This window comes from Sus scrofa, chromosome 14 (genome assembly GCF_054392235.1).
Source record: "Sus scrofa isolate SSC_HxYL_T2T_F1_AM1 chromosome 14, Sscrofa_HxYL_maternal_Yorkshire_Landrace_v2.0, whole genome shotgun sequence".
Lineage (NCBI taxonomy): Eukaryota > Metazoa > Chordata > Mammalia > Artiodactyla > Suidae > Sus > Sus scrofa.
Window position 1 is genome coordinate 98,729,559 of NC_139396.1, and position 15,464 is coordinate 98,745,022.

A 15,464-nucleotide genomic window follows, 5' to 3' on the forward strand; every position below is an offset into this window, starting at 1 on the left:
TATTATTAGCAGTATCTATATGAAATCACAGTGTTTTCATATATTGTGATTTGTTAAAGATATCTCAGTATCACTTACATTCATCACTAACTTGAAAATTATGGTAGTTGTTACACTTGCTGCTGTATCTTATTTAATGTGTAAATAAAGAAGCACTATGTTACAAACTTAATATTTTGATAATTGTATTTCAACATGTTTGGTTTCCTTTGTAACTCTTTATTTATAAACAATCTGAGAAAGGGATCCAGAAGCTTCACCAGGCTGCAAAACGGCCCATGGCACAAAAAAAGGCCAGCAACCCCTAGATTCAAAGGCCCCACTGGCAAACTGTACAACCATCTTCTGAAATCAAATGCCTTCTCTTTTTGGTGCTTCGCCAATTAGACTCCATAAAAAGTCTTATGGAATGCAGGCTTCTGGACTACAACTCCCAGAAGGTGATGCAGCCCCAGGGCCTATCCAGAGTTAGGGCAATAACTCCACCCAATGGTGCCTGTGTTTGTTTCTTGACAGCCTACAGTTCCCGACATGCGTGGCGGCTGTTTATTCCTTGGGGACATTATGGACGCCGAGTTATTGATGGGATGTGTAGTCGTTTCGTATACCTTTGGGGGTTGGCTTCCTCTTACGGTATCTGGGGGTGGGCTCGAGCATCAAAAGCAGGAAATGTAGCAATTAAAAAGGTCCTTCATCTCCGAGCGTACCGGTCTGGTTCCTAAGCGCGCGAGGGCGGAAGTGGTGGTGGCCGGCGCGGCCGGAAGTTCAGATCAGCTGATGGGGGAGGCGGTGCCGCAGCCGCGGAGAGGCCCCGGCTGCCGAGCGCTTCGTCCGGGCCGCGAGTCTCGGAGACCGGCCACGATCCCCGTTCACACCTCGCAGTTGGGCGAGGCCCTGCGCTGTACCTCTCCCAGGCCTGAGATCCTCGCCCGGCACGGCCGCCCTGAGCGCCCCGGCTACCCCCAGCCCCGGCTCGCCCCTCAGGCCCCGGGCCTCCCCTCAGCCCCCGGCCGGCGGCCCAGGCCCCGGATCCGCGGGGGGGGACCCGGCTCCGGGGGGTGCGGGCCCCATGGAGCTGATGTTCGCGGAGTGGGAGGACGGAGAGCGCTTCTCTTTCGAGGATTCGGACCGCTTTGAAGAGGATTCGCTCTGTTCCTTCATCTCCGAGGCTGAGAGCCTCTGCCAGAACTGGCGGGGATGGCGCAAACAGTCAGCGGGGCCCAATTCCCCCACTGGCGGCGGTGGCGGAGGTGGCAGTGGCAGTACCAGAATGCGAGGTGAGGGTGATCTGGGGGGAGGGGAGCGGACAGGCCCGGCTTCGGCTTGGCTCGGGAGCTGTCCCTGCTCGGGAGCTGTCCCGGACCAGGAGCTGTCCCAAGCTTAGAACGGACTTCAGGACTCGCTTTTCCGGTCCTCCTGGGGCTCGCTTCTTCCATCGGCGTGCGTGCGTGCGTGTGTGTGTGTGTGTGTATGTGTGTGTGTGTGTGTGTTGGAGTGATGGCTGGGAAAACCTGTGTTGAATAGGATTAACAACAGAAAGTAGATCTTTTGTCGTTCATTTGCCTTGGAGATGGGGTAAAGGAGAATTCCCTCTCTGACACGGGATGCTTATCAAGTTCAGCCTGAGAGAATGTGGGTAGGGGGCAGATTGTGAAGAAGTGACCACTTGAGGTGTGTCATCCCATTGCAAAGTGTTTTGGGAGTTTCTTGATGCAAGGTGATGATCTCTGGCTTCAGCTGCACCAAGAAGGGATTCCACCCAGAAGAAAGTGGAGGTGAACTGGTCTATGAGAGGAGGTGTTACAAAGGCTTAGATCAGAGACTTGGTTCCTGGTCATATTGAACATCAACAAGAAGCCAAGGCTGGGACCACTGTATTAGAGCCTTAGATTTCCATCATCTGGGGCCTGGAGAAGAGTGTGGGTACTTGTCCCTGGAGTCTCATTAAACAGTCTCCCTGCTTTTCACCTGAGTTTCTTTCCTCCTTGAGTCTTTCAGTGATTTAGCTGATTAGTGCTGTGAAGAATTGGCTTTTTATTAAAGAGGATGGAGAGGAGAGTGATAAGAGAAGCCTCACAGACTCAAGACTCACCACATTATTTCCTTGCCTTCCTCGGGGCACAGTTTTTGTCCTTGCTTTCACTGGAAGTGGACTTGTTTTCACCAGTTGAGGGGTTTAGTTTGTGATTCTACTCTGGCCATTCTAAGGTCTTATTCTCCAGACTGTGCTGCAGAGATTTCCAGCATCCCTTAGAGATAGAGAGACATTTACATGTATCGCTGTTTAGAAGTGGTAATATTCACTTTTGTTAGGAGAGATGCATTTGCCCTGTGTACACACACATCATAGGCAATTTTTCTGTGGGTCTTCTATGGCCTCTCTGTTTCTTTCATATTTGCATGTGTGGGCAGCTGGGGCTTAGAGCTCCCTCACTTTGAGGGAAGTACCTGAAGATGGTGGTGAAGATTTTCAGCATATTGGTATATCTTCCTGAACAGGTTAAAATCTAGGAGAGCATGTCACTCCCACCCCCCACCCCCCGACCCCCAATCCTTTCTTAGTTGCTCACTTGTAAAACAAGGAGACTGGCTTTTTAAAAGAAAGGTCCCTTTCAGCTCCATGACTTTCTAGTCTTTTACTCTGACTAGCAGTTTGGTGAGATATAGTCTGTTGCATTTCACTGCTTTTATTTAAAACAATGGGGGGAACTTTGGGACCTCCATTCATCTCCAGGTGATCCAGGAGCAGCAACCAGTTTCCCCTGGGATAACCTTTCTGCCCCTTACGCCAGGGAAGCCAGGGTTTAGGCGCCAAAGCAAGTTCAGGCTCTCTTGCTTCTGGAGGTCCTACTTTTAACCCTTCTGGGCTCTATCCTCCCCCCCCCCCCAGGCATAGAGTCATTTAGAGAAAAAAAGAGAGTTTAAAAAAGCAGTTAGGGAAGAGAATGCTGGGGGAGATGTACTAACCATGTAATATGAATCTAAGGTGCTTGGGAAAGTAGATGCCAAGCCAGGTGAGACGCATTGCTTGCTAGGCTCCTGGAACACACCTGCTTGGCGGGGAGTTTCTGGGAAATCCCTGCTGTCTTCTGTTCTAGATCTTAGGCTGTGGGCTGGAGATTATTTAGCTCCCTTTCCCCAGACAGAGTCGGAAGGGTTAGTATATCTAGACAGGAGGGTCCCTTGGTTTTTCATCCAGATCTCCTCTTTCTTTCAAAGTGAAGATGGGGCCCAGGATGTGGCACTGGCCTCGGTGCCAAGTAATCGTGGCCCTTTTCATTTCCCCTCCTCTTTCCCTGACCTCAACCTTTGTTTCCAAAGATGGACTGGTCATCCCACTGGTGGAGCTGTCAGCAAAGCAGGTGGCATTTCATATCCCATTTGAAGTGGTGGAGAAAGTTTACCCCCCAGTGCCTGAGCAGTTACAGCTCCGAATTGCTTTTTGGAGCTTCCCTGAGAATGAAGAGGATATTCGGTGAGGCTCAAGGACTGCTTGTGGGGAGTGGGGTCCTGATAATTCCACATGTGCTGGGCTTCCCACAGAACAAAGGAGATACTGTATTTGGGGCTGTGGTAAGAAGGCAGCCAGGGGAGGAGGGAGCGCCTGGGATTTTCCCCAAGGGCCTGGTGTCTCTAACAGGGTCTGTAGAAGGTTATTGGCTGCATTGAGGCCATGTCCTCTTCTTCACCCCCAGCCTGTACTCCTGCCTGGCCAATGGCAGTGCAGATGAATTCCAGCGAGGGGATCAGCTGTTCCGCATGAGGGCTGTGAAGGACCCCCTGCAGATAGGTAAGGGTCCCATCATGCTCGGTGGTACTTCCTGCTCCTCCCATCCCCTGTGTTATGAAGTAAGGAACTACTGCAAGAAGCTGGAGCAGGCTGTCTGCATAACTTCAGGGCCAGGGTCAAGGGCAGAGACCCTGTGTCTTGGCGGCTCTCCCTGACCATACCCATGTTTCTCCCCAGGGTTCCACCTGAGTGCTACAGTGGTGCCACCTCAGATGGTCCCCCCTAAAGGGGCCTACAACGTGGCTGTGATGTTTGACCGCTGCCGGGTCACTTCCTGCAGCTGCACCTGTGGGGCTGGGGCCAAATGGTGCACCCACGTCGTGGCACTCTGTCTCTTCCGAATCCACAACGTGAGGCCCTCCCAATTTATCCCGGCCCTATCCTCCGCTCCATCCCCCCCTTCTCTGCTGCATGCCTGGGCACAATGTGAGCCCCCTCGCCTCCCCTACTTTGCCTCTCTCTCCCCAGCTCCAGTGTCAGCAAGCCTTTCCTCAGATTCTTCCATTTCTCTCGGTGTCCCCTTCAGGCTTCTGCAGTCTGCCTGCGGGCCCCAGTGTCAGAGTCCCTGTCTCGGCTGCAGAGGGACCAGCTGCAGAAGTTTGCTCAGTACCTCATCAGTGAACTCCCTCAGCAGGTGAGCGAGCCTGGCACCCCCTCCTCTAAGTAGCTCCACGACTGCCTGTCCGCCTTCCTGTTAGGCCCGGGCCTCCTAGGGTCACTTCTGTCTTTGTGTCCCTTTCCTCCTCAGATCCTCCCCACAGCCCAGCGTCTCCTGGATGAACTCCTTTCTTCCCAGTCAACGGCCATCAATACAGTGTGTGGTGCCCCAGGTGAGTGTGGGGAGAAGGAAGGGCAGCAGGCAGAAAGCCAGTTGGAGGCGCAGAGTGCCACTTCTGAAGGCAGACCCCAGCCCATATCTCTAGGTGACTGACTGCCTGTCATCCCCAGACCCCACAGCAGGGCCCTCGGCCTCCGATCAGAGCACTTGGTATTTGGATGAATCGACACTCACGGACAACATCAAGAAGACACTGCACAAGTTCTGCGGCCCCTCCCCTGTGGTCTTCAGGTAAAGGGGCTCCCCTCATGCCTGTGTCTGTGGTGGAAGAGGTGCGTCCCTGAGGCTTTGCCAGATCCTTTGTTCTGTTAATGCCTGCATCTCCCACCTTTTCTTCCCTCCGCTGGTACAGTGCCTGGTGCACAGATGTCACTAGTGAAATCAGTGGGTGATGATAATCTTATATAGTCACAGAATGGTCTGTCCTCAGGTAGAGCAGGAGTTATTTTTCTTCCTTTGAGCGATGGGGAGAGAGCGAGATGAAGAATTTTTGTCTGGGACATTCTTTTCCCCCTGTACTCTGTATTTTGGGTCAGGGTCCCTTATTGTGTCGAAGTCCTGTTGCTCTTTCACCTGCTTTATTCAGCCCCGTCTTAGGGTCATCATTTTCCACTCTGCGACTTTCACAGTGATGTGAACTCCATGTATCTGTCTTCCACGGAGCCTCCAGCCGCTGCTGAGTGGGCATGTCTGCTGCGTCCTCTGCGGGGTCGAGAGCCAGAGGGTGTCTGGAACTTGCTTAGCATCGTGCGGGAGATGTTCAAGCGAAGGGACAGCAATGCTGCCCCCTTGTTGGAAATCCTCACTGACCAGTGCCTCACCTACGAGCAGGTAGTGCCCCCGAGTTGGGTCGCACTGTGGCGGTTCATTCTCTTCCTCCCCTCCCTCCCCTCTTGCTGACACGGATACTGGGGATGGCTACGCTGTCTTTCTCCAAGCTCATATTTGCATCTCAGCGTCGTCTTTGTTTTCAGATAACAGGTTGGTGGTACAGTGTGCGCACCTCAGCCTCACACAGCAGCGCCAGCGGGCACACAGGCCGTAGCAATGGGCAGTCAGAGGTGGCGGCCCATGCATGTGCCAGCATGTGTGATGAAATGGTCACACTGTGGAGGCTGGCAGTGCTGGACCCTGCGCTCAGCCCCCAGCGGTGAGTCTCCTCCAAGGCTCATCTCCACACAGACCCTGGGCCAGCCCTGAATAGATGGAACCCTGTCTCCCTGTTCACATACAGACGTGCCGTCCTTCTAGTCCGAGGGAAGTGGGAGGCGCCAAGTGTTAGGGTTTCCAGGGACTTATGAGTCCTTTTCCTGGGACGCTTTCTTCCTTCTTTCCCCTAAATAACCCACTTTTCAAAACCCCTGAGTGTTCGAGTGATGTCTATGGGCTGGCTTCAGAAGTGCTTCCCTGGGTCCTTCCTGTGCCCTCCCTCCGGGTGTCCCATCCCTTCCTGTCCCCGCTCAGTGCAAGAGTGTAGCCCCCCAGCCACCTGCCTCTTGGTTCCCACAGCCGCCGGGAACTGTGTGCGCAGCTGCGCCAGTGGCAGCTGAAGGTGATCGAGAATGTGAAGCGGGGACAGCACAAGAAGACCCTGGAGCGGCTCTTCCCTGGCTTCCGGCCGGCGGTGGAGGCCTGCTACTTCAACTGGGAAGAGGCCTACCCGCTTCCTGGTGTCACCTACAGCGCCACTGACCGGAAGCTGGCCCTATGCTGGGCCCGAGCCTTGCCCCCTCGGCCAGGTGCCTCCCGTTCTGGGGGCTTGGAGGAATCCCGGGAGCGGCCTCGCCCTCTCCCAGCTGAGCCAGCTGTGCGGCCCAAGGAGCCTGGGGCCAAGCGCAAGGGATTGGGTGACGGGGTCCCCTCGTCGCAGCGGGGTCCCCGCCGCCTCTCAGCTGAGGGGGGAGACAAGGCTCTGCATAAGATGGGTCCAGGTGGGGGCAAAGCCAAAGCGTTGGGTGGGGCTGGCAGTGGGGGCAAGGGCTCAGCAGGCAGCGGGAGCAAGCGACGGCTGAGCAGTGAAGACAGCTCCCTGGAGCCAGATCTGGCTGAGATGAGCCTGGATGACAGCAGCCTGGCCCTGGGCGCAGAGGCCAGCACCTTTGGCGGATTCCCTGAGAGCCCGCCACCGTGTCCTCACCCTGGTGGCTCCCGAGGCCCTTCTACCTTCCTTCCTGAACCTCCAGATACTTACGAAGAAGACGGTGGCGTGTACTTCTCAGAAGGGCCTGAGCCTCCCACAGCCTCTGCTGGGCCCCCCGGCCTACTGCCCAGGGAGATATGTACCCGGGACGACCTCCCTTCCACAGACGAGAGTGGCAATGGGCTCCCTAAGACCAAAGAGGCAGCCCCTCCCGTTGGAGAGGAGGATGATGACTACCAGGCATATTATCTGAATGCCCAGGATGGGCCTGGGGGCGAGGAAGAGAAGGCCGAGGGCGGGGCTGGGGAGGAGCATGACCTGTTTGCCGGGCTGAAGCCACTGGAACAGGAGAGCCGCATGGAGGTGAGGGGACTTGGAGGGGACTTTGAGGTGCTCCCTAGCCACAGCTGGGAGAGGGAGCATCTGCTGCTCGTTGGGGGTGACAGGACCGTTGCGTGACTGTTGGAATCCTGTAGCAGGCTCCTAACTGGCCTCCTCTTCCCTGCTTCCATATTGATTTTCCTAGAATGTCTGATTGTGTCACTGCTGCTTAAATCTCTTCAGTGGTTTCCCATTGCCCTTAGGATAAAAATGAAGGTTCTTGGCATGACCTACGAGGCTTCATTTGTTCTGAGCTTTGCCTGCTTCTCCAGCCTCATCTAGCAACTATGTCCCTTACACTGTGCTCAGTTGAGAGCTTGCTGTGTTCTCTCCTGCATCCATGCCTTTTTATGGATTGGCCTTTCTGTCTGGAATGTTCTTCCCTCATCTTACCTGGTTAGCCCCTGTCCCTCCTTCGGTCTCAGAGATCTTAAGAGATCACTTCCTCTAGGAAGTCTGCCCTGAGACCACCCCTCTGCCCCAAGTCCCCATGAGGCGTCCTAACCATCTGCTCCCACCTTTCCCAGTAGTAGCCAGCTTCCCACCGGCTTGTGTGCTAATGTGTCTCTCTCTCCGGCTGCGAGTGTCTGTTGTAAACCCAGGACTAGCCTAGGGCCCAGCACACAGCATGTGCTCCCAGGATATTTGCTGCTTGAGTATGGTGTCCTGCCCCTTTTAAGCGCTGGGGCTCCAACCTGTCTGGTCCCGGGTCCTCTTTCCAGGTATTATTTGCCTGTGCTGAGGCCTTGCATGCGCACGGCTACAGCAATGAGGCCTCCCGCCTCACCGTGGAGCTTGCCCAAGACCTGCTAGCCAACCCACCTGACCTCAAGGTAGAGCCGCCCCCTGCCAAGGTGAGAGAGACCCCTCCCCCTTCCCTCCTCGCTTGCCTCGAACCCCCTTGCACACCCCATCCCAGGCGAGAGTCTCCTTCTCCCTCCACAAAGGTGTCAGACTCATTGGCCTGCCTCCTTGTGCTTCCCTCTTTAGGGCAAGAAAAACAAGGTATCTACAAGCCGTCAGACCTGGGTGGCTACCAACACCCTGACCAAGGCGGCCTTCCTGTTAACAGTGCTAAGTGAGCGCCCTGAGCACCACAACCTGGCCTTCCGAGTGGGCATGTTTGCCTTGGAGCTACAACGGCCCCCAGCTTCTACCAAGGCCTTGGAGGTCAGAGGTTCTATCTGGACCTTGTACTGCAGTCTCCTCAGAACCTCGCATCTTGATCTCCATCAAGGTGTTAGAGGTCTGAGCTCCTCGCTATACCCTCAGGTGAAGCTGGCCTACCAGGAATCTGAGGTGGCCACCCTGCTCAAGAAGATCCCTCTGGGTCCGAGTGAGATGAATACCATGCGGTGCCGGGCAGAGGAGCTTCGGGAGGGGACACTCTGTGACTATCGGCCTGTTTTGCCTCTCATGTTAGCCAGTTTCATCTTTGATGTTCTCTGTACTCCAGGTACGATACCTGACGCCACAGAAAGTGGGGCACTGGGGCAGGGGTAGCTTAAGAAGAAACCAAGAGCCCTGAGGCTCTGAATTGCCTTTGAGACTCATCAAACAGCTTCATGGAAGGATCTGGAATGATGAGTGTCTTGGGTTTCTCCCCTTTCATTCTGTCCCATGCTACTTCTGTCTGCCTAACTTACAACTTTTATCCAGTGGTTTCTCCCACGGGTTCCCGGCCCCCAAGTCGAAACTGGAACAACGAGATGCCTGGGGATGAGGAGCTGGGATTTGAAGCAGCAGTTGCTGCCTTGGGTGAGTCTGTCAGTATCTTGAGCACATCTGTGAGCTAAGCCTGGCCCTGGTCTTGGAGGGCATGAGACATGGGTGCTGTTCTGAAGGGGCTCTATGGTAAGGGGAAAGCTACGATGACATGACAGTCAAGAATTTAGGGCAGGAATTCTCTGGTGGCTCAGCAGGTTAAGGATCTGACACTGTCACTGCTGCAGTATGGGTTTGATCCCTAGCCCGGAAACTTTTGTATGCTATGGGTGCAACAAAAAACAAAACAAAACAAAATAATAATTTAGGGCAAAAAACGTGTGCTGTGGATATTGAGTGTTATAATGACAGCAAAACAGAACTCTTAGGAAAGGCCTTAGGAAGGGGATAGAGTATGGAATGTGAATTAAAACATCAATTAAGTTCTAGGTAGGGGGACAAAACACTGTGAATAAAGATATAGGGGCAGAGTTCCTGCGGGGTTAAGAATCAGACTGCAGCAGCTTAGGTCACTGGGGAGGCGCGGGTTCCATCCCTGGCCAGATGCAGTGGGTTAAAGGATCCAGCATTGCTGCAGCTGCAGTGTACACAGTCATAGGTACCAGCTGTGGCTTGGATTCAGTTCCTGGCCCGGAAACTTCTACATGCCACAGATTCAGCCATTTGAAAAAAAACAAAAAACAAAAAAAAGGACACAGGGGCAGTCATGTCTTCATGAGAGTGAGAAGCCCATCTTCCCTGAAGTGATGGACATGCTTGAACAGTAGAGAGGGCCAAATTATGAAGGTCTTAAAAAGTGGACCAGGCGTTCCCATTGTGACTCAGCAGGTTAAGAATCCAACTAGAATCTGTGAGGTCATGGGTTTGATCCCTGGCCTCGCTCAGTGGGTTAAGGATCTGGCATTGCTGCAAGGCTGCAGATATGGTTTGGATCCAGTGTTGCTGTGACTGTAGGTCGGCAGCTACGGCTACCCTGGGAACTTCCACATGCTGGGGGTGTGGCCATACAAAGAAAAAAAGAAGAAAAAAAGCGGACCAGAGCTTAGGTTGGATGTGTTAAGCAATGGGGACCTTCCACAAGGAATGTGGGTTGGACCAGAACTCCTTACTTCGCATTCTGGTGGCCGAGGAGCCCTGGCCTGTTTCCCTTTGCTGCCTTGGGAGTTATGGCCATTCACAGTCCCCATGAATCCCTCTTTCTCACAGGTATGAAGACAACAGTGAGTGAGGCAGAGCATCCCCTGCTGTGTGAAGGCACACGCCGGGAGAAGGGTGACCTGGCATTGGCACTAATGATCACTTATAAAGATGACCAGGCCAAACTCAAAAAGGTAAGGGATTGAGGTACTGGGATTTTGACAGAGTTTCCCAGTATAATGAGAAAAGGGCTCTTCTACTTATAGGAGATACTGGGGAATCTTGGGAACACCTTATAGAGAACATGAGAGACCAGTGGTTCTTAAAGGAGTGCTTACAGGGGGTGGAAGAAGAGAAGCAGAGGGCACAAAGTCATTCATTCATTCATTCATGTCAACATTTATTGGATATTGGTATACTCAGTCCTGTGGTAAATGTTGTAGTGGATACCAAGATATGTTAGCAGCTCCTGTCTTCCAGGAGGTTCTCCTGTGTTTAGAACTGGGGGAAGCCTTCCTAAGGAGGAAGTATTAGTTTCAAGGAGAAAGGAAAACAATAGAATTCAGGAGATAAAAGGCATCCTGTCATCACTTCTCTTTCAGATCTTGGACAAACTCTTGGACCGAGAGAGCCAGACGCATAAACCTCAGACACTGAGTTCGTTCTACTCATCTAGCCGCCCGGCCACAGCCAGCCAGAGGTCTCCTTCAAAGCATGGGGGCCCATCTGCCCCCGGGGCCCTGCAACCTCTGACCTCAGGCTCTGCAGGGCCTGCTCAGCCAGGGAGTGTGGCAGGGGCTGGGCCAGGCCCCACTGAGGGCTTCACAGAGAAGAATGTGCCTGGTGAGGTGGGGGCACTGGGCAGGGGGGATGAATGGTACGGAGCCATGTTGGGTTCCCCTTTCCCAGGCTCATCTCAGTGTCCTATTTTCCCTACTAGACAGTTCCCCACATTCCCCCTGCGAGGGTCTCCCATCTGAGGCAGCCTTGACCCCAAGGCCAGAGGGGAAGGTTCCCAGCCGCTTGGCACTTGGCAGCCGTGGAGGCTACAATGGACGGGGCTGGGGCTCACCAGGGCGGCCTAAGAAGAAGCACACAGGTATGACAGCCCAAGGAATGCCATGGCGGGAAGGATGTTTCTTGAAGGTTGGAATCTGACTTCTGGAGCTTCTGACTTCAGAGACTGCCTTGTCTTGTGGGGTTAGGCATGGCCAGCATCGACAGCAGTGCCCCGGAAACAACATCAGATAGCTCTCCAACCTTAAGCCGGAGGCCACTTCGAGGGGGCTGGGCCCCTACCTCCTGGGGTCGAGGACAGGACAGTGACAGCATTAGCAGCTCTTCCTCAGACTCCCTTGGCTCCTCGTCCTCCAGTGGAAGTCGTCGGGCCAGTGCCAGTGGAGGGGCCCGGGCAAAGACAGTTGAAGTTGGCAGGTCAGTGGGAAAATTACCCTTCTCTTGTGATCTGGCCCACCCTCAGAGGCACCTTCTAGTGTAATCCAGCTCTTGTCCCCCCTCCCACAGCGTCCTCACTTACCCTGGGCTTTTCCAACCTACCTGGACACCCATTTCAAAGAAACCCCAATCCCCGTCCCTACCCCATTGCCCCTTCAGGTACAAGGGCCGCCGTCCCGAGAGTCATGCCCCCCATGTACCCAATCAGCCATCAGAGGCAGCTGCACACTTCTACTTCGAGCTGGCGAAGACGGTGCTGATCAAGGCAGGGGGCAACAGCAGCACTTCCATTTTCACACATCCATCTTCCTCAGGGGGCCACCAGGGTCCTCACCGTAACCTGCACCTTTGCGCCTTCGAGATTGGGCTTTATGCCCTTGGCCTGCACAACTTTGTTTCTCCCAACTGGCTCTCACGTACTTATTCTTCCCACGTTTCCTGGATTACAGGTAAATCCAGTATCTCGATTGAGGTCTGGGGAGGGGATTGATGGAGATAGAGCCCTATACTGTGGAGTGACTGATCTAATAAGGAGAGACACCATTCCCATTCCCCAGAGGTACCTGTGCTAATCCTACTCCGCTTTTCTCTCCCTTTCCTGAAGGCCAGGCAATGGAGATTGGCAGCGCAGCCCTGACTATACTGGTAGAATGCTGGGATGGGCACCTGACGCCCCCTGAGGTCGCATCCCTGGCTGACAGGGCATCACGGGCGCGAGACTCCAATATGGTGAGGGCAGCGGCGGAGCTAGCCCTAAGCTGCCTGCCTCACGCCCATGCGTTGAACCCTAACGAGATCCAGCGGGCTCTGGTGCAGTGCAAGGAACAGGTATTTCTACAGGCAACCTGGAGACCCCTGGGCAGGGAGGTTAGGTACGGGAAAAAGCTGAGCAGGCCCAGCTCTTGATTCCCATATCCTGGAATTCACAAACTGTTCACTTTGTCCTCTCAGGCTGACACGACATCCATTCCTTTCTTCCACCTTTCAACTCTGAGGATAGGATTATTCCTATTTTACAGATAAGGAAACATGGCCTGTAGTTTAGGGACCAAGGTGATCACCAGGATGGAGAACCTGGGGAAGGCCTCAGAAAGATGATGGGACTTGGCTGGGAATAGCTAAGTTAGTTTGGAACTGCGACTGTAACCTGGGTCTTGACTTCCACTAGTCAACAACTACTTGTTCAGTGTCTGTGTGAAGCATTCTCTCTAACACTGACTCTGAGCATTGGCCTTGACCTTGGACGCTTCCCAGGGAGTCAGCCAACTTTGAGGGAGATGTAGGAATGTTACCTAAAACTGTCCCTGAAAAAAGCCCTTCCTCCTTAACCCTCTTTGTCCCTCCCTTCCAGGATAACCTGATGCTGGAGAAGGCCTGCATGGCAGTGGAAGAGGCGGCTAAGGGTGGGGGCGTGTACCCCGAAGTGTTGTTTGAGGTTGCTCACCAGTGGTTCTGGCTATATGAGCAAACAGCAGGTGGCTCATCCACAGCCCGTGAAGGGGCTACAAGCTGTAGTGCCAGTGGGATCAGGGCAGCTGGGGAGGCTGGGCGGGGGCTGCCTGAGGGCAGGGGGGCCCCAGGGACTGAGCCAGTTACAGTGGCAGCAGCAGCAGTGACAGCAGCCACAGTGGTGCCAGTCATCTCGGTAGGGTCCAGTTTGTATCCGGGTCCAGGACTGGGGCATGGTCATTCCCCGGGCCTGCACCCCTATACTGCTCTACAGCCCCACCTGCCCTGCAGCCCTCAATACCTCACCCACCCAGCTCACCCCGCCCACCCCTTGCCTCACATGCCCCGGCCTGCCGTCTTCCCTGTGCCCAGCTCTGCATACCCACAGGTGAGACCGGTGTTCTACTGCGGGGCTGGGCGTGTGGGAGAACACTGGGAGTTCATGGGAGGTTGGAGCGGGGTTGTCTGGGAGGAGAACAGCAGGGCTGTCCAAGAGTCCTGGTGAGGTGGCGGGAGTCAGGCGGTGCCCAGCCCAACTAAAATGCAGGGATAACCAGTTATGGGGTGAATGAAGGGGAAAGAGCTACATCTTAATGAAATTTGCTGTCTTCCTTGTTTTCTTCTCCCTGCTTCCAGGGTGTGCATCCTGCATTCCTGGGGGCTCAGTACCCTTACTCGGTGACTCCCCCCTCACTTGCTGCCACTGCTGTGTCTTTCCCCGTCCCTTCCATGGCACCCATCACAGTCCATCCCTACCACACAGAGCCAGGGCTCCCACTGCCCACCAGTGTGGCCTGTGAGTTGTGGGGACAGGGAACAGGTGAATGGAGGGGAGGCACTCTGGGCAGGGGAGGTGGGGGGCATCCTCGCTGTCCCTCTCTGGGCCCTGAGTTCCTCACGTGGCTTTCATCCTGCCCCCAGTGAGCAGTGTCCATCCAGCTTCCACGTTTCCAGCCATCCAGGGTGCCTCACTACCTGCCCTGACCACACAGCCCAGCCCTCTGGTGAGCGGGGGTTTTCCACCACCTGAGGAGGAGACTCACAGTCAGCCTGTCAACCCGCACAGCCTACACCACCTGCACGCTGCCTACCGTGTTGGTGAGAAGAGGTCCCTTCTGTGCCCTCTCTGCCCCTGCAGCCCTGTGCAGTGCCTGAGGCTCTTCGGTGACCCCCCTCCCCACCACAGCTCTTAATCTGGGGGTGGTCAGATGCCAGGGTGACGTGGAGGGTAGAGGAGGTACCCTCAGCACATGCCCACCCTTTTCTCCCAGGAATGCTGGCACTGGAGATGCTGGGTCGCCGGGCACACAACGACCACCCCAACAACTTCTCCCGCTCCCCCCCCTACACTGACGATGTCAAATGGTTGCTGGGGCTGGCAGCAAAGCTGGGTAACACCTCCCCTCCCCAGGACCATTGTCCGCCCCCACCTGCTTCCCCAACCTTCCTATCCCAGACCTCCTTCCTAGCTCTTGCTCAGAGTTGAGGCCTTGGTCGGGTACGTGTGCGTGCGCGGGGGGCGGGGGGTTACCTCAGCTCCTGGGGTGGAGGGAGGCTCTCTGCCAGGCCAGAGCTGAGAGATTAAAGTTGGGTCCCTAGGGCAGAGGTGGCCACCCCCGTCTCATGCCCCTCCCCCTGCCCCCCAGGAGTGAACTACGTGCACCAGTTCTGTGTGGGGGCAGCCAAGGGGGTGCTGAGCCCGTTTGTGCTGCAGGAGATCGTCATGGAGACGCTGCAGCGGCTGAGCCCCGCTCATGCCCACAACCACCTGCGTGCCCCGGCCTTCCACCAACTGGTGCAGCGCTGCCAGCAGGCATACATGCAGGTGACAACCCAGGGAGTATGGAGCAGGGTGGGGCCCCTCCTGGGCAGGCGTGGAACAGATCGCCCAGCACGCAGGGCAGGAGGGGCCTGGCTCTGCGCTTAGTGGCTCATCCTGTGCCCACCTTCCAGTACATCCACCACCGCTTGATCCACCTGACCCCTGCCGACTACGACGACTTTGTGAACGCGATCCGCAGTGCTCGCAGCGCCTTCTGCCTGACACCCATGGGCATGATGCAGTTCAACGACATCCTGCAGAACCTCAAGCGCAGCAAACAGACCAAGGAGCTGTGGCAGCGGGTCTCACTCGAGATGACCACCTTCTCTCCCTGAGTCTGGCCCCTGTAGGGCCCTATACAGGGACACAGGCCTGTGGCTATGGGGGCCCCTCACAAAGGGGGAATGAGTCTTGGCTGGACAGATCATCCCCCCTGAGCTCCCTGGTAGCCCAGACCGGCAGCTGCTCTTGGGCTGTAGCTTGGGGCCCAGATGTCTCAGACCCTAGAAGCCTAGGGTTGGGGGAGGCAGCCCTGTCTGGGAGGGGGCGTTGGGTGGCCTCTGGTATTTATTTGGCATTTATAAATATATAAACTCCTTTTTTACTCTCGTCTGCCTGGGCCTTTCCCTTTTTTCCCTCCATGTGTGAATGAACCTTGAACTGGGGCAGAGGAAAAGTGTGATGCTTGCTTTATTCTAGGTTTCCCCCACATCAGTGAGGCAGACAA

At 55.2% G+C, this 15,464-nt stretch overlaps 1 protein-coding gene across 9 annotated transcripts; it reads left to right on the forward strand.

Moving 5' to 3' along the window:
• The first annotated feature begins 782 nt into the window (after positions 1 to 782).
• On the forward strand, positions 783 to 15,346 carry ZSWIM8 (zinc finger SWIM-type containing 8). 9 transcript variants are annotated; one of them, XR_014828142.1, is made up of 26 exons: positions 783 to 1,277; positions 3,322 to 3,475; positions 3,696 to 3,790; positions 3,968 to 4,140; positions 4,317 to 4,424; positions 4,539 to 4,620; positions 4,739 to 4,859; positions 5,258 to 5,459; positions 5,603 to 5,778; positions 6,138 to 7,131; positions 7,872 to 8,003; positions 8,140 to 8,319; positions 8,422 to 8,605; positions 8,809 to 8,907; positions 10,081 to 10,205; positions 10,614 to 10,859; positions 10,952 to 11,110; positions 11,217 to 11,445; positions 11,626 to 11,915; positions 12,071 to 12,294; positions 12,818 to 13,303; positions 13,552 to 13,735; positions 13,837 to 14,013; positions 14,187 to 14,306; positions 14,562 to 14,740; positions 14,869 to 15,346. XR_014828142.1 is itself a non-coding variant. In XM_003483500.5 (26 exons), the coding sequence occupies exons 1-26, from the start codon at positions 1,070 to 1,072 to the stop codon at positions 15,070 to 15,072; spliced, it is 5,526 nt and encodes a 1,841-aa protein (XP_003483548.3). In that variant the 5' UTR covers positions 783 to 1,069; the 3' UTR covers positions 15,073 to 15,346. The 9 variants fall into 9 exon arrangements, 5 of the variants coding, with proteins under 5 accessions (XP_003483548.3, XP_013838802.3, XP_005671169.3 ...); XR_014828144.1 differs by having other exon boundaries at positions 14,630 to 14,740; XR_014828141.1 differs by having other exon boundaries at positions 13,552 to 13,711.
• The last annotated feature ends 118 nt before the right edge of the window (positions 15,347 to 15,464 follow it).

Coding starts and splice junctions, on each gene's coding strand:
- ZSWIM8 (XM_013983348.3), top strand. CDS start 1,070: ATGGAGCTGATGTTCGCGGAGTGGGAGGACGGAGAGCGCTTCTCTTTC. Junction 4,621..4,738: donor TACAGTGTGTGGTGCCCCAG/GTGAGTGTGGGG, acceptor TGTCATCCCCAG/ACCCCACAGCAGGGCCCTCG. Junction 8,004..8,139: donor TAGAGCCGCCCCCTGCCAAG/GTGAGAGAGACC, acceptor TTCCCTCTTTAG/GGCAAGAAAAACAAGGTATC.